A 24,664-nucleotide genomic window follows, 5' to 3' on the forward strand; every position below is an offset into this window, starting at 1 on the left:
CAAGAGAGACTTGGAACTTACCCTTACTTTATTTTCGGGGATTGCTTTAAACAGCAATTATTTACAAAGGAAGCTGGATTTTCCTTAACGGGTTGTATTATTACTGTTCACATGATATTGCCAATAAAATCTGATTCCCTTTTATAAAGTCTCTTTAACAAGACACTGCTTACTTGCTGGGGTATTTTACATATCAAAAGCTACCAAACAACAAAAAAGAGGAAGGTAATTTGTATTTGTAAAGGGGTTGTTGTGAATATGATTTACGGACAACATTTTTCAATTGTTATCATGCCCGTTTTGTATAATCAACCCTTGTTCCCCCATGGGTTATTCACGTGCTATTCTATAATGAGAAATTTGGCAGATCTCATCTCTTTAGTGCATCCTTAGTGCCCACCACGAGCTGAGGATCATGTTCTGCCTTGTTTACAGCTGACAGTGTTATTATTCTCATTAGGACTCTGCTTTCTTATCATATTGTTGTGTTGAGCGAGCCTTTTCCTCTCCGTTTGTGTTTCCTGGCAGGGCTTTTCTTCCCTTATTGACAGTTTGTAAAAATATGCATTAATTTGGAGTTTAAAGCATGTATCATGGTGTCTCTTTGCTGTGTTTGCTTGAAGTTGATTAATGATAGAACCTCACTTGGGGTCGTCCTCTGGAGACTTGCCTCACAGGTTCTGCATGTTAACTAGAGAAGCAGAACACACAGTAACCGATGATTAGCCCAGCCTCCAGAAGCTCAGTGGGCTGATAAACCACTGTTTTGCTTTACAGATGCTTATTTCATTTATTTATCCAAAGATTGTATTAATCAAGCTAATGTGTCACTCGAGAGCATTTTCCCTAAATCCCACGGAGAAAGCTTAAAGAAGCAAAGGCTTGCTTCCTGGTTTTGTTTTCTATTGAATCTTGGCGTTCTTAGGATTTCTCTGCCCCCACTCCCCCGTTGCCCTTTGCAGCCAAACTAAGATTCACAATGTGACATGTATTTGTGAAAAAAACAGGTGGGGGGGGGGGAGAGAGAGCTGTGCGCCATATCAACCATTAAAAAGGGGGAGAGTTTCAAGCACCTTAGGATCTCTCCCCCTTTGTCATCCTCGTTTGGTAGGAGAGATTGTATTTCCAGGTTCTCGGAAACCTTTGAAAAAAACAACTGCAGTTGCTGTAAAATGATAGGTGTCCTAATGTTACAAAAATAGGTGCTTTATTCTAAAGAGCTGAATAACCTTTTTGAATTGTTGGTCACTTTTTCTAACCCTTCTGGTTTTTTAAAAAAGTAATTAATTGCTCACCAACATTTCCTCTTTCCTTTTCTTATGTTCACAGGCACCCGGTGCATGTTAAAGAAGAACCATTAGATCCAGATGAAAATGAAGGCCCGCTGTCCTTAGTGACAACAGCCAATCACAGTCCAGAGTTTGACCACGACAGAGATTATGAAGACGAAAATGTAAATGAGGACATTGAATGAATATGTCTGTGATGTGATCCTGCAAATGAAGATCACGGGGAGGGAGGAAAAAAAACCATATACTTCAAAATTAGCTGTGAAATCTCTCCCCATTATTGTACAGTCTGGAGGAAACACTTGGTCCATTTTGACAGCTATAAAGTACGTTAACTCTTAGTGCCATCAAGTATCCCATTTGGGAGTATTTTTGATTTTTCTACTTTTTGTTGAAAAAAAAAACAAAACAAAGGAATTTGTACTCTGTGCATTGGATGGACTTGTTTGGTACTTGGGATTCCCTCTCACAGTCAACATCAGTGTTGTAAATTTGTTCAACCAATTCATTTATCCACAATTTGGCAGCAGACTTTGGACTGCAATTCTTCCAATTTGGGACACCGAAGACATCAAGCTGAGCATGTACACATAATTGCAGATCAAGCCTTTGCCCAGATTTTGAGGATTCCAATGGACAATATTTGCACAGTATCGCATGTTGATTATCACTGCCTTCACTTTTTCTTTCTTTGGTTCCATTTGGGATGGGGAAGTCGTGTGCATGTGTGCACACGTGCATCTACATGTGTGCGTGCATAAGTGTGTGTGTGTACTGAAGAGGGGTTAAAAGAAAATTCTCCCAATTTTTTTAGTGTATAACTTTGATTTTCCCCCTACTTCTCCTACACCATTTTAAGTTCTGACCTCAGGCCTCAACTGGCCACAGCCTTTTGAGGCTTAAATGTTTTCTGTACTTTTGTGATGAATGTTAATAGGTGTTTTTATTATACAAAGCTGAATGTCCTTGGAATTGTTTGTAGTTCTTTTTCTACCATTCATTCCAGTTTCCTTCAGATGCCATCATGTTTTCTTTAGCTATGGAAAACATTCCAGTTTGGGCTATATTCCCACTCCTCACCCCCCCCCCCCCAAAAAAAAGAAAAAGGTTTCAAAAGCTGCTGTAACCGTGTGCAAAGATATCTTTGATGAGAAAGAAAGGTAGTTGCAAGAATTGAGAATGAAAGGCAAACCAGCACAAAACAGTATACAGGATGCGGTGCAAATTCATTCCACAGAGCAGTGTATGTTGTTATCATCGTTCAGAGTTTTGTTTCTGGGCTTTCATTTCTTTTTTTTTTGCAGTAATGGTAAATATTTAGTAACACAAACGTTTAGCAGCACAAAAAACACTGAACATACACCATACAGGGTTTTATTATGTCAGAAATGAATATAATCATGGAAAGCTCTTATCCTTTTAACCTGAGTTTCTGGGACATTGAATGCTTCTGGAAGATCTAAAATACCAATCTGCCTATACGTATTTTCGATTCACCTTCGAAAGTGGGCCTTATGGGAGCATTATACGTGGTTAACCAGATTAAACAGTTTGAGAATTGACTGGTGGTATCCATCAGCTTGAAAATAATTTAGGTTTTGGATTCAACTTCTAGGGAAGGCCCACTAGTTGTAAAGTGTTAATAATTTTAACTCTACAAACTGCAGTTAAGAACATTACACAATACTACACCAAACCAGTATCAGAAACTGACAACTTGAAACCTGTGGGTGAATTAGCACTGTTGCAAGTTGCAGCATTCTTCAAAGCAAATGCGGGCAGGCAGCTGCTGTTAGAACATAGGTACCCATTGATCACTGCACATCTAAACACTTTCCATTCTCCAGCCACTTCTGCGTAACTCACTTATTTATGTCGGACTATAGCTTTTTAATTTCAAACGCCTTTCTGTTTTTTTAATTTATATTCTACTTTTGTACCTTTCCCCCTAAAATTACCAAAGATATTACACAAAGGTAAATTATGTTCTCTGTTATATGCTTTATCTTATGAAGCCAAATATCCTCTTATTGTTGATCAAAGGAGGTGAAAGAATTTAGAAGCAAATGTCAAGATACGGGCTATGGCTAACCTGAGAAGGGAAACTGCTCCTTTATTAGAGTCTAAGTTAGAAGACCAAGTAGATTGCTGAACCAAAGTTGTTGTTGTTTTGTTTTATTTTTTTGTTTCTTTACAGGGACCAAATGTATTTCTGTAAAGAAAGACCTTTTAAGGCTAAAGCTATGGAACAGTATTAAGTGGAGGGAGCATGTAAGGACAGCATTTCATCCTGAGAAAACAGGAGAGTAGTCTAATTTTCCTGCAAAACAAAGGAGACGCTTACGTAATATTCAGAAGAACTCTCGCAACTTAAACTGAACCATATAATAGTATCTCCAGAATTTTATTTTCTAACCTTTTGTTTGGTCTCCAGCCTTGCAAATCCTATTCACCTTTGTTAAAAGCAAATTGCAAGGCAATTTCTGTTTAATTTGCTTTAATCTGTGCACAGGACCTCAGAGTGATTGTGACTGTTGTTGTGTTTGGGGTTTTTTCCCCCTTTGAAATTTGGTCAGCATCTTCCACGCAGAATAACACTCCTGTCCCCTTGTAAACTTTGGTACCATTCAAGTCAATGGGAGATTTTTGCCATTAACTTCAACTGGATGCAAGTTGCTGCATCTTTACTGACAGTGAAATATATAAAAACACAACTTCCCACCCACCCCCCTTTCCTGATTTTGTTTTAATTTAAAGGAGGGCAGTCTGTGGTCATTTGAAACATTTTGGAAACAAACCGTATTCAGGCAGCGCCATGGCGTGCAGGAGATGGCCAGGGGGGATCACAAGAAGCGATCCCTGTGCTTCAAAACTGAGTGGTTTTGCTGGTTAGCTTGGTATTCCAAAAGGGGATAAAAATCTGGTAGATTAGTTCATTCTCAGCATGTGTAGCTAGACGAGTAAAGATAACAGCATGAGAAACTGTTAGTACGCATACCTCAGTTCAAACTGTTAGGGAATGAGTAATTTTTTTTTAAAAAAAACTACATTTCACTCAGTTGCACTTAGTTATATGTCTTGCATGCATAGTCTAAAGACTGTAGCAAAATAATAAAAGAGAAAATGAAATAATAAAAAATTAGACTTACCGTATCTTGCAGGTATCGCTGTCCTGCAGAAGAACCAAGAGAAAAATCTCAGGCTTTACATCAAGCAAACTTTGCTATTTTTTACAAATTTCTGATTCTGTGTCCCTTTCAATAATAACAATTGTTCCTATAGGGTGGGGTTTATTATGTTGTACATATATAGCCCAATGTGTCTCTGTGATCCTTTTTGTCTTTTGGTGGGTGGGATGGGGCAGCAGGGGAAAGAAATGGGGGGGAGGGAGAAGGTCCTTTTTTAATAAAAAAAAATATCATTCCTCAAAAGGAATAAATGCATACCTGTTAAAAAACCCTTTGCTTTTTGTGCAACTGCTTTATATAAACTATAATTTTAAAAAATGCTTTGGGGAAAAAATCCTACTGTATGTAATGGAATTGCAGAATATGCTGCACATATATTTTATTTAGTTATCCTTGCTTTAAGACTATTGGATGACATTTGCTGACATGTGGGAGAAAATCCCAAACTCTTTGTTTTGGTTTTGGCAGATTCCCCCCCCCCTTCCTTCTGGCTTCTAAAATGTAACATAGATGACAAATGATTCCCAACCCCCCAACCCCAACCCCCCTGTTATGGATCAAATCATTTTTGTACAGGTTTTTTTGTTGTTGCTGTTGTTGCTGTTATGCTGTTTTGTTTTCATTTTAAATACTTTCCCTGCCCCTTCTGTTATTTCCCTACCACTGCCTATTTCTGGCTGTCTTAAGGGGCGGGGAAAAGTTGTTTCAAAATAATGTTTTCTCCTCCTGCAGTAAATACTTTGCATGATGAATTTCCAAGGTCACACTTTCAAAGTTTTATCAGTGAAGTAGTGATTAATAATGGAGAGTGTCAAAAATTATTGAACTTTTGTATAAAAAAAAAGAAATACTTTACAAGGTGCCAAGATGTAAAGACAATTTGTTACATGCTCTGTTTTTATTTTATTTTCTCTCTCAAAAGAAAAGCGTACATTATGAAAGTAGTACAGGTAAACCACTGTCAGGAATGAGAGTCGAAGCCTACCTTATCCATACACACACACACACACACACACACACACACACACACACACACACACAAAATAAAAACCTCTCCATGGAACTGACTGAGCTCTCTTTCCTCCCCCAGCTGAGCTCAGCTGTCAGCTCTGATCACCTGTTCCAGAGTAGGAGGCGGGGATGTAAGAGGGGAAAGTCTTTCTCCCCACATAGACTCCAAATGCAGCAACGTGTCTGCAGCTTTCTGCTGCATTTGCAGACCTCTAGACGGAAATGAATACCCTGCATGTACCCCTAAGGGCTGGATGCAGCGGGTACTTTTAGCAACTTCTTGCACCGACAGTAGAAAGAGTTCCATAGCCAGAACCCTCTTTTTGTGTAAAGCTCATCCCTTCTCTGGATTGGGACAACGCAGTTCAAATGCTTAAAACCTGCTGGATTTCTACATTTGACCAGGGGCAGAAGAAAATGGTGGGGGAAAAGAATCAAGGCTTATGTTAAACTTCAATAAGGAAATACAATAAATGAAAATGTTTGATTCTCCTTTAGGAGAACCCAGCCATAGCACCCATATTCAGCTTATCAGGGGTGGGAGAAGGAGGAGATGGGGAGGGGGTATGAATCTACGAATAATACAGATCATTAGATATTTTATATATAAATATATATATATAAATATATCAAAGTTTTAAAAAATAATTTTGAACTGTTGTAGTTTTCAGAATGCTGACAAGCTACGTTCCTTATAGCATGGAGAATGTGTTTTAAACTCTTTTGGAAAGTTTTGGTATCTTTTTTGCTTAACGTACTTTTTAGATGTCGCGGAAAACTAATTTATCATTCTTAAAAGTCTTGAGAGTTACATTTGCAGACACGTTCCACGTTTTTAAACAGGCCCAGAGTTAGTAACAGGATATCTCCTTCCCAAAAGCCTTGATGAAAATGGTACAGTCCAGACTGTTAGCATGGTTCTTCATGTGTATGTGCTGCCAGTAACAAGATTCCCCTTTTTTTGTTTTGGTTTGGTTTTTGAGGCATACAAGAAACTCATTCCTTACATCAACTGTAATTCCATCATTCCATGTCTGTTGATGCAGACAATAAAATGTTGTGTAGTCAGTACTTATTACTGACATTATAGCATTCTCTAATGCAATAAAAGTGCTGGTTGTTCACACTGGTGATATTTGTTGCCATGGGCCATGTGTTTTTTGCTTTTCCCGTATGCTGGTGCTGTGCTCAAATATACCACACCTATGTCTACTTGTACCCTTGGACGTTCATCAGCAGGAGCCTTCCAGCCATTCATAGTTTTAATGGGAGGAGTTGTCCTTCACTGGCACAGGTAACTTTTTTAAATTTTTGTTTCCATGTCGGGAAGGAATACAGTGGGTGAAGGTGCCAATTTTTAATCAAGTCATTGCCTTAAAACCAAACTTCACTAACCATGCAGACTCTGTACCCACCTACTGAGAGAATACGATCAAAACCATCACTTAGACCATGATCCTTTTCACATTTTCCTTCGTGCAAGTCCCAATGAACTCAGTGCCATCCTAAACTGCCTACTTAAAAGACCCGCTGTTACCCTAGTAAAGCCTGGGAACTATTTATGGATTTACCCTAAAAGAGTAAAAAAGGAACAAACAAATGCAGTAAAACAAAATTGAAATGCAACTGGCTAACTCGTAAAGCTTTTCCAAATTGTCACATTGTGAAGGCAAATACTTCTGTTATTCATGCAAGCCCAGAACAAACTGACGGCAAAAAACACACACACCTTAGGCCATATATATTAATGAACCTTGGTGTGGGACTTTTCAGCATTAGCATGGTACTATTACAAGCCACCCTAATCTCTGCCAAGCGGTAGAAAGAGATTCCAGGGGTCTTGCCACTTAACCAGGGTGGTTTCTCCATTGGGAAATAGAGGCACAGTGGAGACTAGTGTCTTTAAGTAATACGATTACACATATTTGCACCTGACACCTTCAAAGGAGAACATTACATCTCAAGAATGGCTCCTCTCATAGCTCCAGCAAGCTTGGGTTCAAAGCAGCAACCAGTCATGGTCGGCAGCCAGTCTCTCTGGATTTGGGTTCACTTCTCACACAATGCTCCTCCACTAACGCCAGCAGATGCCCTTTCATGCAGAAGGACACTTTTGGATCCAAAGTCACTATCAACATGCCAAGTCAAGAGTTACTCTGTGCAAACAGTTCCTTCGCTCCTGTTTATCTGATCTTCTGATTATGTGCATCGTACGAGTTTCCCACAGGCCATTCAGATTAATGAAGTTGAAGAGTCATGCTGTGAGCTCACAGCAGTTCCATTGATTTCAGTACCATTGGTTTTGGCATAAGTCCTTCACTTAAGAAACACAGATGCTTTGCAAAACTCGATGGCCAATACATTAGGCCACTCTTAAAGAGCATCACTGTCCCTATAGGCAAATTGTAAGGAGGGAGTACAGTCCTCCCACCTCTCTTTGAGTAAGCATACGTTTATCTTCTACATCAAGGAAAATAAAAAAGTGCCTATTAACTAGCAATAGCAGGAACTAAAATTTTAGAGAAAAGCATTTTCATGAATAATTCATTAAAATTTCACATCTGCAAGATTAGTCATCCAAATAAAATGCTAATGTCAAAAACATGCACCGTCTATAATATTCTCATCAAGCAATCTTTTTTGCATATAATGATAAATGCTTGAATTAGTAGAAATGATTTTATAAAAATACTCTATCATAACATTAAATGGATGGGGAAAGTTATGTTAATTGATGTCAATAGCGTATTGAACTATTATTGATTTTTCATCAGCTGATGTAACAGCAATGTTATTAGCAGAAATTAATAGGTAATGCACCTTTATGGCTACAACAATACTGGGAAACCGCCCTAGATCTATCTTCCTTCCTTTCATTCCTTATAGTAGATTTTAACTTTTTTCACAAATAGTGTATTTTACACTATGTATATCTAGGGAGAAAATACCCAATTTATTTCACCTGTCAGTTGCAATACAGTGAGTAAAGTAAATTTGTCTATAGAAGACCATAACCCTGCAGCATTCATAATACTACATTATCAACGCTCTCCACTCCTAGGTTTAGCTACAACAGGCATAGGCAAACTCGGCCCTCCAGATGTTTTGGGACTACAACTCCCATCATCCCTAGGTAACAGGGCCAGTGGTCAGGGATGATGGGAGTTGTAGTCCCAAAACATCTGGAGGGCTGAGTTTGCCTATGCCTCAGCTACAACATCAAGGCAGGGCACATGCTTGGCACATCGAAGATCCCAAGGTTCTGTCTCTGGTGCCTCCAGTTAGTAGGAGCAGGTGAGCCCACAGGAAGTTGCTGCCAGTCAAAGTAGATGATACTGGGCTAGACTGACAAGTAGTCTGACCTGTCATACCTTTGCATATTCCTAAGTAAACTGAATTCCCCTTTGGTAGAATACATGCTTATACGTTCTCTTTCAGCATCTATAGGTGGGCTGAAAGGGAAGGTGTGAAGTGGGGCAAAGGACCAACAAAACCAGCTCTTTTTGCCACCACCAGTTCCACTTTCACAGAAACCATTTCCCCCTCCATAACGTCATCTGTGCCAGCTCTGCATCATGACATAGAGTTGTGCAGTATTGGCTTGGGCGGGGAGGAGTGGTGGGCTTCATTGGTGATTGCCCTCTCCATTCCCCAAAAGCTATCTTGGTTGGGATATTGTTACATCTCTGCCAAGCAGTGCATGAGATTCCAGAGGGTTCCCGGCACTCACCCAGGGTTATGTTCCCATTGAGAAGCAAGACTTGGTGGAGGCTGTCATGCCTTTAAGAAACATGGTTTAATTACACATATTGACACCTTAGTTCAGGTGAATGACAGCTCTATTGGCTGCTGCCCTTCAGCTCACGCATGGTGTTCTCCCTTTTTTCTAACAGAAAAACCACCACTCTCCTGCCTTTCTCCTTTCAAGCCCACAACAGCTTGACTAATTCACCCTGTGGTTCTGTTGAACCTGAGAATACGAGAAGCCTGGGCACGTGAACCAGGGACTAACTGAATTCCAGCAGATTTCAGCCATGTCCTTGGGACTAAAACTTCGCTTTTCGTTGTCTGAAATGGATGCACAACTAGCTTGTTGATCCTTTGCATAATTGAAATGATGTGGAATGAGCTATATGAAATCATAAATGATTGCTCCTGAAGACTCAACACACAATTTCGAACTAACGAAGCACTAAATTAACATATCCAGATCGCGGTACCATTATTGTGGAACACCATGCTGTTTTCATTGACTTCGGTACTGCGATAAACAGCATAAATCTAAGTATTTGCTACTCTTATTTATTTACTTAGCTCCCTTTAATCCTTAACGTTGCAGCAACTGGGAAGAACACTCCTCTTGTTACAGCTAGTGCTGAGATAACGTCAGTGTAACTTAGCCAGGATCTTATGTACTTCTGAAAGCAAATAATGCACCAGCAGCGCAGACAACGGATTAAAAGATAGCAACTCCAAAAGCCGGTCCCTCGGCACTGACTTACAATGAGGGGAAATAAAGAGTGTTCCCTCAAAAACAGCTGGTGGGGGCATACCCAATCCTCACCAAGAACTCTTGGGGCAACAGGGTCTTTGCTGGGGATTTGGATTCCCCACCCCTACATACCAAATGGGGTGCAGGTTTCACTTCCCTGCTTTGACAGCTGCCCTGGTGCACAGGGCATTCAATGCCATATGGGCATTAAGTGGGGAGACGTCTGAACCTTCAGGAAACTGAAGTAAGGCTCCAATTCAGGTCTAAAGACTGAAGTACAGTCTTCTGTGCTTACAGAAGAATAACTTATGAAAACGTACTATGGGCAGCATGAAGAAACGCTGCAGCTAGTGGAAAGGTGGAAGCGCTTAAGAGTCAGAAGCTAGAATTGGTAGACGATTCTGAACAAAGACAAAATGCTATTGGTGGAAGCCTCAGTTAAAGGATACAGAAATTCCTTACTGGGTGTTTTCGAAAGCATGACCAGCATAATAATTGATATGCATGTAACACTAACCCTAATAAGCATGAATGGTGCACTGTTAGAAAATCGTGGCCACTTTGCTCCTTCACCACTCCCTCTGCTGTTACACTAGCATGAGTGAAGCCATGGTTTGGTTTACTGTTAGATGAGAATTGGGGTTTGTGGTTTGTCTCCCGCAAGACCTCATGAGCATGACATCAACCTAATCATCAACATGACCTCAAAGGCATCAACTTGTGACAATGTACACCTGTTTGTAGGGAGTGATGTATCCAGGCTCGTCTTTCTTTTGACCAAAATGTCAAAGCTAACACCAATGGCAACCAGCTGTTGCAGGAGTACAAAAGAATGCAAATGCAACGTTGCAGCAGAACACACACACTGCTCTGGATCAGAGCCCACGTGGCCAACACAAAATTAAATAATGCTAAGTTCCTGGGCCTCACACACAACCAAGTTAATCAATTATCCTGAAACTACTCATCCAAAACAGATAGACACAAACCCCAACCTATTCACAAGCTCTTTATTTTACAATCCCATTTATCTCCATATGTGTCAAATAGCCATATCATTTTACTCTAAAACATTAACTACTTTCTGTTCTTTAAAATCAGCGCCAGTGTGTACTATAGATTTCTGCCAGAATCTGAACAACTACGTTAATATCGGAAAGCAATAAACAAAAACAATTTTTTTGTACCTGACCCTATGTATAAAGAGTTGACAAGTTAAAGCTACCTCTCAAAATGGTCAAAAGCAAATTTCAGAATGAACAACAAAAACTGTAGCAAGATGTTCAAGGCTTCAAACACCTAGCCCGTAAAATAAACCTCATCATAATCCAAAAATAAAAGCAGATAATTATTAGCCTCACACTTTTTTGTTTTTTTAAAAAATCCTAGGAGCCCCCACCAAATAACTATGGATGTCAACTAATTAAAAAAACGCATGGTATATCAGGCTTCTAGCTCTTTGATGAAATAATAAAGTGAAATTGCTTTCTCTTTGCTTTTTTTCATAAATTTCATCCTGGTCTGCTTTTATGCTATTTTGGTAATGCTTGTGCTGGTTCTGTGTTTATTGATTGCCATGTATATGTGCATTTTAACTGATTTTTGTGAACCACCCAGTTGACTTTGGGTGGTTTAGAAATGGCATAACTAAATAGATAAGACTGGGACTTGCTTCTGAGTAGGTATGTACTGGATTGCAGTGCAAAGCTAAAAGCTTTCAGCCCTACATAGATTAATGCTCGATTCCTTAAATACTTTAAAATGTCACTTTAACATGCACAAAGGAATGCATTCTAAGAAAGTGACCGCAACTACTACTTATTATTATGTTGAGTGGTTGACATTAGCCCGTGTGTGTGTGTGCGCGTGCGCGCACACGTTTATATGCAAAATAACAGTTCTAGAGCTTTGAAAAGCAGTTCAAGCGCATTATTTTACTGACATTCAATAACCCTGAAAGGTATATCAGTGTTATCGTCTCACTATTGTAGCTGGGATGCTGAGGGACAAGGAGCAGCTTTTATGTCATCTAGGGAGTGGTGGTGGCAAGCAAGATTTGTTCCTTGGTCTCCAAAGCACAAGAGCACACCTAAGATCCCTTTGTTTAAATTCAAAACATATACACTGTAAATTGTAAAATGAGCATAAATGTCAGGATTCAGCCACACACGTCTGAATGGCAAGGAACACTTTTGCAAAATCATCTGGTGATACCGACTCTCTGGGCATAATGCAGCAATCATGTTTATTTGGATGTAATCACAGAAGTCGGAAAACCATTTTGTCTTCAAGTTCTAATGCTAATTTGAAAGTAACTGTCCTTTCAAAGATTAATTCCACTCAAAGCAATAACCATTATTTACCAGAGTTTGATGGTTTTATCACTCATCATTTTAGCAAATTTCCATTGAAAATGCTAAAATGGTTCGTCATAAGGCACATAACTGCTTTAGCTGTAAAAATGACCAACACAAGTGCCTGTACTCAAACATTAAATTATACTGTAATTAATAAAGACAGTTAAACTGTCTACTAGCAACAGCAATTTAGGTAGCCACATTTGATTGGCTATAAATTGTAACTACATTAAAATTCCAGAAATATTAGCAATATGGATTGCTTGATGGAAATAGGTGCTGATCACCAACACTCCTGTTTTATAACAGAAGCCCAGGTCATGTTGGCCACAAAACGGGTGCGCGAAGATCAGGCCTAAGCACTTTTAATCTTGTGAAACAAGCAATTACAAATAGTTGCATCGATTTGTTAAAAAGCTTTAGGTGACATAAATTGTTTCCTGTTTAGCTTCTGGCTCTGATACATAAATGTCAGAGAGTCTAATATTAATTAGGGTCAGGGAACAACAAGGGTCGGCTACTGTGGCTTATGATCAGGGCTGCGTCAATCGTTTAGTATGTATGAGAAAAGGCAAGGGGAGCTAACAGACAATGCTGTTCTGGCTCAAAGCAACCGCTTCCTTAGAAAAGGCCCAAAGAAACAGAGCTTTGACTTTAAAGAACAAGTGGTGCCATCCTCACATAGACCAGGGTATAGTTTGAAATCTTAGTTGCAGCACTGACTTGCCATGTTAACTTGGGCAAGTCTCTTTTTCCCCTAAGCCTCAGATCCCCATCTTTAAAATGGCAATAATAAATCACTTCATAATGGTTGTCATGAGGAAAACATGGGAGTTGTTGCTACTGCTGTGTGTGCGCGTCCGTAACTGAGTGAGCATGCAAGCAAGTATGAACAGACTTGGGGTAGCCAATATGGTATCCACCAAAAGCAGCTCCCATCATCCTTGACAAGAAGACATAGTGGCTGGGACTACTGGGAACTGTGGACCACATCATCACGAGGGCACCACTTTCAATGCCCCTGGTCGTCTAGCTCTAAAGAACTTCACTCCTCTGTTGAGTTGCACCCTGTCCTGCTGCTGTTCATAACTTTACTGGTTGTGGCTTCTTAAGGGGAAAGGGTCATAGCTCAGGGATGCATGCAAAAGATCCCAGGTTCAGACATCTCCAGGGAGGCCTAAAAGCATTGGGGAGTCGCTATCAGCCAGTGTTGACAGAGGTACTAGGCTAGCTGGATCCAGGGTCTCATTCAGTATATGGCTGCTTCCTATGTCTCTGTCATGCTTTGAGTTTCTCAGCCCTTGCCAGCAAACGCCACTGCTGTGGACTGCAGACAGTGAAGCTCACAGTAACGGCTCTGGCTTCTATGATGAGAATGATTAAGCTGCTGGATGTGGGCAATGTGTAGGCTTCTCCCTGCGGTGAGTGGAACATCTAGACTGGGTGATATTGGAGGCATGAGGCATTTTGCTTGTATAGGTAAAGTAAAGGGACCCCTGACCATTAGGTCCAGTCGTGACCGACTCTGGGGTTGCGGCGTTCATCTCGCTCTGGGGTTGCGGCGTACAGCTTCCGGGTCATGTGGCCAGCATGACTAAGCCGCTTCTGGCAAACCAGAGCAGTGCACGAAAATGCCGTTTACCTTCCCGCCGGAGCGGTACCTATTTATCTACTTGCACTTGACGTGCTTTTGAACTGCTAGGTTGGCAGGAGCAGGACCGAGCAACGGGAGCTCACCCCGTTGCAGGGATTCGAACCGCGACCTTCTGATTGGCAAGTCCTAGGCTCTGTGGTTTAACCCACAGTGCCACCCGCGTCCCTTTGCTTGTACGTGGCTGCACATTTCTGCCTGAATACAACCTGGCACCCACACAGCTCAACGCTAACGGGGAATACATATCCAGATAGGCATATGCAGTGCACCCTGTCCCTGCCAAGCTTCACCCTCACTAGTATACACTAGCCATCTCCCTCACTTGCAGATGGGCGAAGTTGCTACCTAACCGTGCCGGAAGCCAATCTTACTCCTGCCGTTTTTGATTGCGGGGCAGTATTCCGTGAGGAGTTGCACATGTGCACAAACCAGGCACATAATTGGTCGGATGGGGTGCTCACACAATAGATGATGCTCTAGGATTCCAAAACAATAACATTACATGGGGAGTCATTACTTCAGGGCCGTATTAATTTCACGCTTCCATTGGATAAATTACAGCTCTTTTCATATAATGCTGGATCCCATAAATACTATTTTTTTAAAAAAGCCAACAACACTCCAACAAAAATACTGTTTATAAAAAGGCCCTTTTGCTTCACAAAACACATCACTTTTGCATGTGGAAATTAACCTCATATTATCGTCTGGAATGCATTTGAAGACTTCTACGCTATTTTTTTTAAAAAAAAACTTTCTCCCTTCTCCTCTAAGCGGAGCGGCGCAGGTTATTTACTCAACATAAATCAAATGTATCATGTACAATGTTTTCTTTAGATTGGCGGGCAACAGAGAAAAATACAGTTAAAAAAAATCTGGAGAAAATTTATTAAATATGATTTTCACTGTAATAGAATATTAATGGAACCCAATGCTCATTTCCCATTAAGCTGATCTCTTTTTAATACACACATGCTTTTTATTATTTTGCACTCATGCGAAAATTCCACATTCAGAGACTTTCCATCTACTTAGGAATGTCTCTGGCGAAGGCAGAGTAAGAAATATTGAACCGGAGCAGGCGGGGGGGGGGGGCAGGGAGAGGGAAGGCAACAAATACCTAGTGATAAGAGGTAGTGCACCACAGATAAAATAAAGCCAAAAAAAAAAAAAAAATGCCAATGAAATAACAAAGGGTAAAAAGCATTCAACCCAGGAAGGGAAGCTACAGAAACAATTATATTTTAAATCCTCTTTTCTTTCTCTGCTACTGCTTAGATGAAAATGTTTGATTTGCAACATAAAAGATTCATTAATTACCACTTCAATATTTAAAGCTATTTTTTCCGACTAACAGGAGCAGATAAAGCACTGCAATAAAACCACTAATAAAAATTGGAAAATACTTCTAACGAAGTTTACCAGGGTTGGGGAATCCTCAGGCTCAATGGTTCTCAAAAACTTTTCTCACATGAAAAGTGATAGAAGCTCTCCAGTTATAAGCAACGCTAACTGGAACTAACCACGAACACCTCTCTTGTTCTCTTAAAATGGCAATAGCGGCCAATTGAGAGGTGTTGAAACTGAGTTCCTACAAGTTCCAGACGGAAAAAGGCCCGGCAAATAAATAAATAAATAAATAAATAAATAAATAATTCTACTACTATCCTGGCTTCTGCTTATGGATCCAGTTCTTGGATTCTAAGCATGCAGAATTCCAATCTGCAGCTCCTAAGCCACTGGGTCATTCTCCAGGATCAGATTCCATACTCTTAGCTCATATTCCTCCTAATAACCCTGCCAAGAGGTCTCTGTGGGGCAATTATTAATATTATATAGACTTGTTAGTTTCTTGCTACCTGGAGGTCTCTAAGTGACTTACAACACATTTCTTCTTCATGTGCCTCCTCCACAAGAGGCCCAGAGGGCAGCAACACAAAAACGGGCCTTTTCTGTGGTGACTCCCCACTTGTGGACTGCTCTCCCCAGGGAAGCTTGCCTGGCGCCTTCGTTACATATATTTAGGGGTCAGGCAAAAACATTCCTCTTCTCTCAGGCCTTGGGATGATTAAACAACCTATGGCCTTTTAAACCGGGCTGGTGTTATAGAAACTCAATCAATAATTATCATCATAATAATTTAAAACATAAATATAAAAATATCATATAAAAACAGAAAAAAAACAACCACCGTAACAGTCACAGGAAGCTTGGGCAGCACACTAGAAACAAAATATTACCTTAGTCTCAAAAGCCTTGGAGCAAATATAAGTATTTAAATGGCACCAAAAAAATGTCAATGAAGGTGTTAGGTGTACCTCACTGGGGTGAGCATTCCAGAGACAGGAGGCTCTCTCCCTTGTCACCATTCTCAAAGGGAGACCTGAAGAAGGGCCTCAGAAGAAGATCTAAGCGTCTGGGTATTCTCATACTAGGAGGCTATACTGTGCTAAATAAATCAAAGGCCTGACTCAGTATTTTTTTTTAAAAAAAGGTAAAGGACCCCTGACAGTTAAGTCCAGTTGCGAACGACTCTGGGGTTGCGGCACTCATCTCGCTTTACTGGCCAAGGGAGCAGACGTTTGTCCACAGACAGTTTTTACGGGTCATGTGGCCAACATGACCAAGCCGCTTCTGGAGTAACCAGAGCAGCACACGGAAACGCCGTTTATCTTCCCGCCAGAGTGGTACCTATTTATCTACTTGCACTTGACGTGCTTTCAAACTACTAGGTTAGCAGGAGCAGGGACTGAGTAACGGGAGCTCACCCCGTCGCGGGGATTCGAACCGCCACCCTTCCGATCGGCAAGTGGTTTAGACCACAGCGCCACCCACATCCTTATGACTCAGTATTAGGTAGCTTCAATAAGAAGCAGGGATGTCCCAATGGTATCAGTAAACTTCTGTATTCTAGACACTGAGCCAACTTGCCTGAGCCATCTTGCAAGGCAGACAAAAATGTTATTACTCTGATGGGCACATAATAGATGAAACACTGTGGTGCACAACTGGACACCTTCATCTGCCCCAGGTGCAACAAAACATTTCTCCCCAGCCACAGCAGGCACTGTAACTCTCCAACAGTTTGTCTTCACCCCAGGAGGTGCACTCTCCCACTGTCTCCCAAGGCAGACAGATGCCAACCAGATGAGCCCTCATTCAGGTCAAGTTATTTGGAAGCTTCTGAGATTAATTCTGTCTTGAAATAATATATGTTTCAATAGGGCTGATTATTTGTTGCTTCTTTAAATAAAATGGGGCAGATGTGTGGATAGTGTGATTCTAAAGTCTAGTCACTAGGTGGCACTCGACTTTGTTGTATCTGAGTGGACTCAGGAGTTTCCTGTTACTCTTCTGTTCTTGTTTTTAGAGAGACAATGCCATTATTCTCCAGTGCCCTGAGCGGGGTATTAGACAGGCTTCCTCTCAGCCTTCTGTGGAAGTGTGGGACATTTCCCAGAGCTCTGAGTAGCCCTGCCATAATACAGGCTGCTTAATATATCAATTGGAATGATCTTATGCATAAAATGTCCAGTTAATTTCCCCCCAGCTCATTTTTGCCCACCCACTTTCAGAGTAAAGGCAGGCCCAATCTTAATGTACATAATTCTTTGGGAGTCCATCTGATCATGCGTGAGACCCATGCTGCACGTTTATGGTTGCTTTGTAAAGTCTTAAGAATACAGTTGGAATGGCTATCACAATCAAACCACCCTCCTGGCGCTTCCTGGCTCCCGTTTATGGCTTTAACATTTGTAGAATGAGGTTTTGAATTGCTCGACGCAAAACAAAAACACATGATAAAAATCAGGTGATAGGCTGCTTACTGTAAAGTTCATTTCCCCTCCAAAGTCCTTCTTTAATTATGAAAGCTGCAGAATCCATTTCCTTTTGGTGTGCAAAAAGGTGTGTAATTAAACCATCAGTATAATACCTTTCTACATGTAAAACCTGCACTTATGAACTTTAACTGCTGAATAAAAATGCCTATTACATGACCATTAAGTATTATGAATAAAGCGAGTCATTGTAGTACTTGATTAATTTTTATGCACTAAGCTTTGTGTTCAGCAGAAATTTGATTTCCATTGGTATCTATATCCCAGAGGCTTATGGGGTTTTCTGGATCAGACTCCCATCCCTTATTCCCTCTGAGTATACTGCTACTTTACGTACATCCTAACCCTAATGCAGGAAGCTATGATCTCCAGTTGCTTTATTTCACTTCTCAACTTTGTTTTCCACCTTCCCATCACTATGGCCCAACCAAATATAAGTGTGCCGTACTTAAATATTTACCAGCTTTGACAGATACGACCTTTCCTGGAGCAGAGAACCTTGACCACAATAGTTCAGGCACTGGCTACTTCAAGACTGGATTACTGCAAAAGAGCAAGACCCTGCCAGCATACGACACCTCTGCTCAGAGCTCTGCATGATTTGGCAAACTGTTACCAGGCCAAGTTCAAAGTGTTGGTATACAAAGCCCTTAACAGTTTGGGGTCAGTTTACTTGTGGGTTCCATTTACCCAATATGTGTCCACTTGACCTCTTTGATGTGCAAGACTGGCAGTGTTACAGGTGCCACACAGTGCTCGCTCCATGTAAGAAATCATTATTTTAGTGTGGCAGCACCTAGACTTTGGAACCCCTGGCCTACTGACAAGTTTCCTGTGCTGTATTATTTTTGGCATCTGCTTAAAACATTTTTGTTTAGGCAAGCCTATCCATGCACACATCTTACATCTCTTTTTAATTTTAATTAAAACGCTTTGTGGGTTTTTAAATTAAAAATATTCCTTTTTTAAACTGCTTTCATTGATAATTTTCACATTACTTATAAGCTGCATGGAGGTTTTGTCACAATCAAGCAGTATATTTTGTTAAATAAACAAATAACAAACAAATAAGCAAAATGCCTACATTGAAATAGGGGTTTTATGCTTGCAAGACAAAATCTCTTGTCCAGCAGATGTAACGGAGAACTACCACATCCAGACAATTATTTGAACAAAATATACAGCACAGGCAGAGGTTGTGTTGCAGAACTGTTCTCAAAAGCCCATCTTTTCTTGCCTGCCAAATCATACAGAACACATACTTTTGAGCAAATTATTAAAAAGTGAGTTTTGCTGTATTGATCTTGGTTATTCTGGTATTGATCTTTATTTGCCTACTGTTCCCTGGCCTTGCTCTCACTTCTTGTACTTGCAGTGCACTGACAAATGTTCTACAGGATTTGTGGTGTGTGAGAGGCAAGCTCTCTAAGGGCTTGAGGCAGAAACCATCATTACCCCTTCAAATAAACCTGCTCAAGGCTCTTTGAGGTCCAGTGGGTAGAGTAATGGATTTGAGCTTTGGACATCTTAGTTCAACCTGCTGTTCAGCTCGTGATCTATAAAAACGGGTTACAATCCTAAACAGGATTGGCATTGCAAAGCAATTTACACACCCAAACCCTGCTCCAGAGAACATGAACTATGCAGGGAAGCAGAAATCTACACGTGTATTGGGAACTACAAGTGTTAATTTTAAAGTCACTTGTGCATACAGACATTGAAATAACCTGTCATTATAAATAAGCTGCACACTACAACGGGCGTTCCCATCTATGTCTGGATATAAATGGGCATTCTGATGTGCTCCAGATGTGTGGCAGATTATGCTGAAAACTGCCTATCCATAATGCTATGGAGGGCAATGACAAACCTAGAGACATCACCTTGCTGACAAAGGTCCATATACCGGTAGTTAAAGCTATGGTTTTCCCAGTAGTGATGTATGGAAGTGAGAGCTGGACCATAAAGAAGGCTGATCGCCGAAGAATCAATGCTTTTGAATTATGGTGCTGGAGGAGACTCTTGAGAGTCCCATGGACTGCAAGAAGATCAAACCAATCCATTCTTAAGGAAATCAGCCCTGAGTGCTCACTGGAAGGACAGATCCTGAAGCTGAGGCTCCAATACTTTGGCCACCTCATGAGAAGAGAAGACTCCCTGGAAAAGACCCTGATGTAGGAAAGATGGAGGGCACAAGGAGAAGGGGACAACAGAGGACGAGACGGTTGGACAGTGTTCTCAAAGCTACCAGCATGAGTTTGACCAAACTGCGGGAGGCAGTGGAAGACAGGAGGGCCAGCTTGCTCTGGTCCATGGGGTCACGAAGAGGCAGACATGACTAAACAACAACAATGCTATGGAGGTAACTTTCATGTAAACTTCCCTACAAGCTGCCATGAGTGTGCAGGGACTTAACCCCTGGGCACTGCTTTGATAGTCTCCAGATAGATGTTTTTGACCCCTTACTGAATCTCACCATCAGAAACATGTTTTGTTTCATCATTGTCTTGGCCTCTTGACTCTTCTAATAACCTGTTTTTGATTTTTTTAAATGTTTGTGTGTGCACACACACATTTACTTGGATTCATTAACATCCCACAAAGAGGTCTTGCTTCTCCCATAGCCACAGCCTTGGATTCCAGCAGAAATCAGGTATGGTTCTGTCTCTGCCTTTCCAGCCTACAGTTTTTGCATGCAGCTTCTAGCTCACACAACTCAGCTTCCCACTCTGACCTTTTGTCTTTCAAAGTTAAGAGACAATAAAACAAATTGTCCAGTAGCACCTTAGAGACCACTTCTGAAGAAGTGTGCATGCACACGAAAGCTTATACCCAGAACTTAGTTGGTCTCTAAGGTGCTACTGGACAAATTTTTTATTTATTTCAACTGCGTCAGAACAACACAGCTACCTGCCTAAGTAAGAGACAATTGAGGGAGGGCAGCCCACCCATTCCCCCTCTGGCACAGAGCCACTCCCTTTGTTCCCTTAATATCTCATCTTTAGTGAGCCATTCCTAGGCTGGCCAGGCTATTCCAGTGACCGAACCTGTGCTGGATCCAGGAATTAGAAGGTTTGATTAGATTTTAACACCCCCTGGATCCAGGGATTAGAGGGGTCTGGCACTCCATGCCCCCCAACTCATAACATGTTTATTTTCACTATTCAAATCCTTTCCAAGTTTTGTCTCTTAAATGTCATTTCACCAATCTATTCCTTGAGCGAAAAAGCAGGTTGGAAAGCGGGGGAAGGGGGAGAGAGAGAAAGGTTTTCCCACTCCCAAGCGCGTGTCCCACTGTTCTGCTTCTAGATAAATGTTCAGTTCAGAAGTCTTGATGAAATTACCAATCAAGCTGCCTCTCAGCTTCACTCCGTCGTTATGTTTGTCTTAATCAGGTGGCTGGGGGAGCAATTTTTCATTTGCAGCAGGTGGTTGTTTACACATTAGATAAACTCCCATCCTTAGCAAGCCTTGGCAGGGGTGTTTGCGCTTTGCTTCAACATCTGCTGCTCCTTCTCTCACAAGCACACAGATCAAGGAACGCTCCCCCCCCCCCCCCCCGGCTCTGCTGATGGAAATGATTCCTAGTTTAGATGAGCTGAAATTCAAATGTCATGCTTAGCAGTAAACATTTGTGTTGAAAAGTTAGGGTGTGGCAGTAATTAGTTTTGCCCTGTTCTGATCCCCTCTCTTACCACCCCCAAAATCTGAGTTCTTTGTATTTACTCCTTCAGGATTCCTGAGGTTAGCAAATTAAGAATGCAAATGGGAACAGAACTGGAACAGCCTCAACATTTTTTCAAGGCTCCCTTCCCCACCCTCTCTCACAAACTACTTGGTTAAATAGGCTGCCCTGTTCTAAACTGAATGGGCTTAGACTTGCAATCTGAAGACTCCCCGCCCCACAAGAAGAAATGGAGAGCTCCTGCACTTAACAGAGGCTCTGCAGCTGCAAATAATAACCTCGTCTCCTTTCATATTCTCTTTCACTGCTGTGATCATGTCCTGTTTGTGAACTTTCCTTGAGCATCTGGGTGATCCCTGTAAGAACAGAATGCTGGGCCAGAGAAACCTTTAATTTGGAGGGGCTCTTTTTATGCTCTTGTGTTCTTACCCTGTCATATTATATACACAGCACATCCTGCAGTGGAGATACCAGAATTGCACCTGAGCTAGGAACCAGCTGAGGCAATATATAGGAGCATTAAAAAACGCAATATTCCCACCCTGATAAACATGTATTTTCAGCTGCATCTGCACAACAGGATTTCAGCACTTGTGACCAGCAATGTTTTGCAAAGTGGTTTTGCTTGCAGCAGCCCTTCCCAGACGCAGCACACTGTTTCTGACCACACTAAGCCTATTTCTCACCTCAGGAGCTTTGTTAAGAAGCTGCTGCACTCTTTCATTTAGCATCTCCTGTCCCTGTGGCTGCTTGCTTAGGGCATGGACAGCTGACCTCAGTTCTTCTGCTTGGGCCCTCACCATCTCTGTGGTTCCACATGTCTCGAGAGTGCTTTCAAGTGCAAGATGTTCTCCACACAGCAGCCTTTCTTATATTGCATTCTCCCTAAAGCCACAAATAATCCTGTTTCTGACCAGAGACTCCCAAAGGCCCAAGGGTTTTTAGCTCTGCAGCATATTATGCTTTACTTTAGCCCCTTCTCTAAATGCCTGTAAATCTATCAAATTCTCTCTTTGTGGGGGATAAACAAAACTCCTCAATTTTTGACATTACTGCACTGAACTTCATGTCTTCTCCTTCTGCAAACCAGAAGTTATAGTAAACCTTCAATGCTTACTCTCCCACCAAATGCAACAGTATTATTTTTATTTTATCTGGTTTCCCTTCAGTCCCTGTGGCTCTCAGAGTTCAAATCTTTTCCTGAATTTTCTCCCGTTTTCTGCAACATCCCCATGCATTTTCAGGCTGGATGGGGGTTGTAAAAGCTCCATAGTTACCTTAGTGCTGTAGAGGCTGGTGTTTCTGTCGCTAGACTGAGACCAGGCTGCAGTTTTTTGGGTGAGGCCCTTCTTGCCCACAATACTCAGCTGCCCCCCATTTCTGAAACCCTTAACACCAGTTAAGGGTCAATATCTTAAAGCAAGAGAAAACATAGTGGGCTTATTAGGCAACTTTACAACAAATGCTAGTTTCCTTCTGGAACCTTCTGAGCCAGGCAGGCTCCACCCACTCACACCCAGCCCTAGGGATCATCTCCCAACTCCCATCCCCATGTTTCTTATAAGGAAACGTCTCTAAAATTAATACAGTCACTACAGTGTGGCGACAGACAAGTGTGCAGTCATTCCTAGTGTTGATTCTGATTTCCCCACGGTTCCTGGTATCTTCTTTCTGTTCAAGCCCCCAAGGGTCCCTTTGAGAAGGAACAGCACCTTTGTGGGAATGCAGCAGATGGTGCCTTGTGTAACTGAGGTGATTCTTATTCTCCTCTTTCTCTTGATCCATTTATCAGACAGTGATAACAACAAGCTCTGACGCTTAGGAACACAGCAAGCAGCCTTATATATGCTCCATCACTGAACTACTGCCCTTCCCCAAGTCTTTCTCACGTTCCTTGTTTCTCTGTTGTTAGCTGTGTACACAGTATACCTTTAAAGCATATTTGAAGCATATTTCACTGCCCGCTCGCCCTCAAAGAATTCTGGGCATGGTAGTTTGTTAAGAGTTGCTGGCAATTATAACTGTGAGGGGTAAACTACAGTGCCCATAATCCTTTGAGGGGGAAATGTTTTTTAAAAGTATAGTGTGAAAACAGCCGTTCACATGAGGCTCTTTAGCCACACCTATTTTCTTGGTTCTCTGGTATTGCAGGCTTTTAGTGAACAGGAGGCAATTACTCATGAGCTGAGTTCACTCTGGATCAACTGAAAAGTTTGGGAATATTTTGAAGTCATTGCAAAACACATACTTATCAAGCCCAAGCTTACAGTGGTACCTCGGGTTACATACGCTTCAGGTTACATGCGCTTCAGGTTACAGACTCCGCTAACCCAGAAACAGTGCTTCAGGTTAAAAACTTGCTTCAGGATGAGAACAGAAATCATGCTCTGGCGGCGTGGCAGCAGCAGGAGGGCCCATTAGTTAAAGTGGTGCTTCAGGTTAAGAACAGTTTCAGGTTAAGTCTGGACCTCCGGAACGAATTAAGTACTTAACCCTAGGTACCACTGTACTTGAAAGCATACTTATCAAGCCCAAAAACATTAAATATATAGGCTTGGATCCAAATTTACAAGGGACTTAAATTGTTAATGACTCACAACTAACAACAATTGATTTCAATGATCTTACTCTAAGTATGACCAAGTCTAGATTGAACCAATTATGTATAACTTGGGTGGCAATCCTATACACACTTTCCTGGGAGTAATTCTAATTTAATTTGGTAGGATTTACATCTGAGTAGACATGCCAAGGACTGAACTGCTACCATATAAATTTGGGATGTTTTCTTTTATAAACACAACAATATACCCCAGCATCAGACATGATGTTGCACCCTGATAAGGTGTGTGTGTATGTACTCTGGTGCATCCGTTAAGTTGGATACATAATTCCTTGCATGTTCAGGCTAAGTGAAGCCTAAATGGCAAAGAGCTCTCTTGTTTGATAAGGGGGGATAACTTTACAGCAGGGGTCAGCAGCCTTTTTCAGCCGTGGGCCGGACCACCATCCCTCAGACGGTGTGGTGGGCCAGACTATATTTTGAAAAAAATGATAATGAATGAATCCTTATGCCCCACAAATAGCCCAGAGATGCATTTAAAATAAAAGGACGCATTCTACTTGTGTAAAAAAACGCTGAGCTAGTG

At 41.4% G+C, this 24,664-nt stretch overlaps 1 protein-coding gene and 1 long non-coding RNA gene across 51 annotated transcripts in view; one reads left to right on the forward strand and one right to left on the reverse strand.

Annotated features, from left to right (window-relative positions):
• Positions 1-6,619, forward strand: part of FOXP1 (forkhead box P1) — a 538,949-nt gene extending 532,330 nt beyond the window's left edge. For all 50 annotated transcript variants that reach the window (XR_014560509.1, XR_014560510.1, XR_014560511.1 and 47 more), the window contains one exon: positions 1,330-6,619. Coding sequence is in view for 47 of the 50 variants with exons in the window: in XM_083723838.1 (XP_083579964.1) it covers positions 1,330-1,474 (145 nt within the window). In the remaining 3 variants the exon portion in view is untranslated. The remainder of the gene's footprint in view (positions 1-1,329) is intronic.
• LOC310838159 lies at positions 3,455-23,456 on the reverse strand. Its single transcript, XR_014560742.1, has 3 exons — positions 22,793-23,456; positions 22,202-22,400; positions 3,455-4,461 (listed from the first exon to the last, which is right to left on the reverse strand). It is a non-coding gene; the product is annotated as an uncharacterized lncRNA (long non-coding RNA).
• Between the last annotated feature and the right edge of the window lie 1,208 nt (positions 23,457-24,664).

Source organism: Podarcis gaigeae (assembly GCF_964106915.1).
Source record: "Podarcis gaigeae genome assembly, chromosome: 2".
Taxonomy (NCBI): domain Eukaryota; kingdom Metazoa; phylum Chordata; class Lepidosauria; order Squamata; family Lacertidae; genus Podarcis; species Podarcis gaigeae.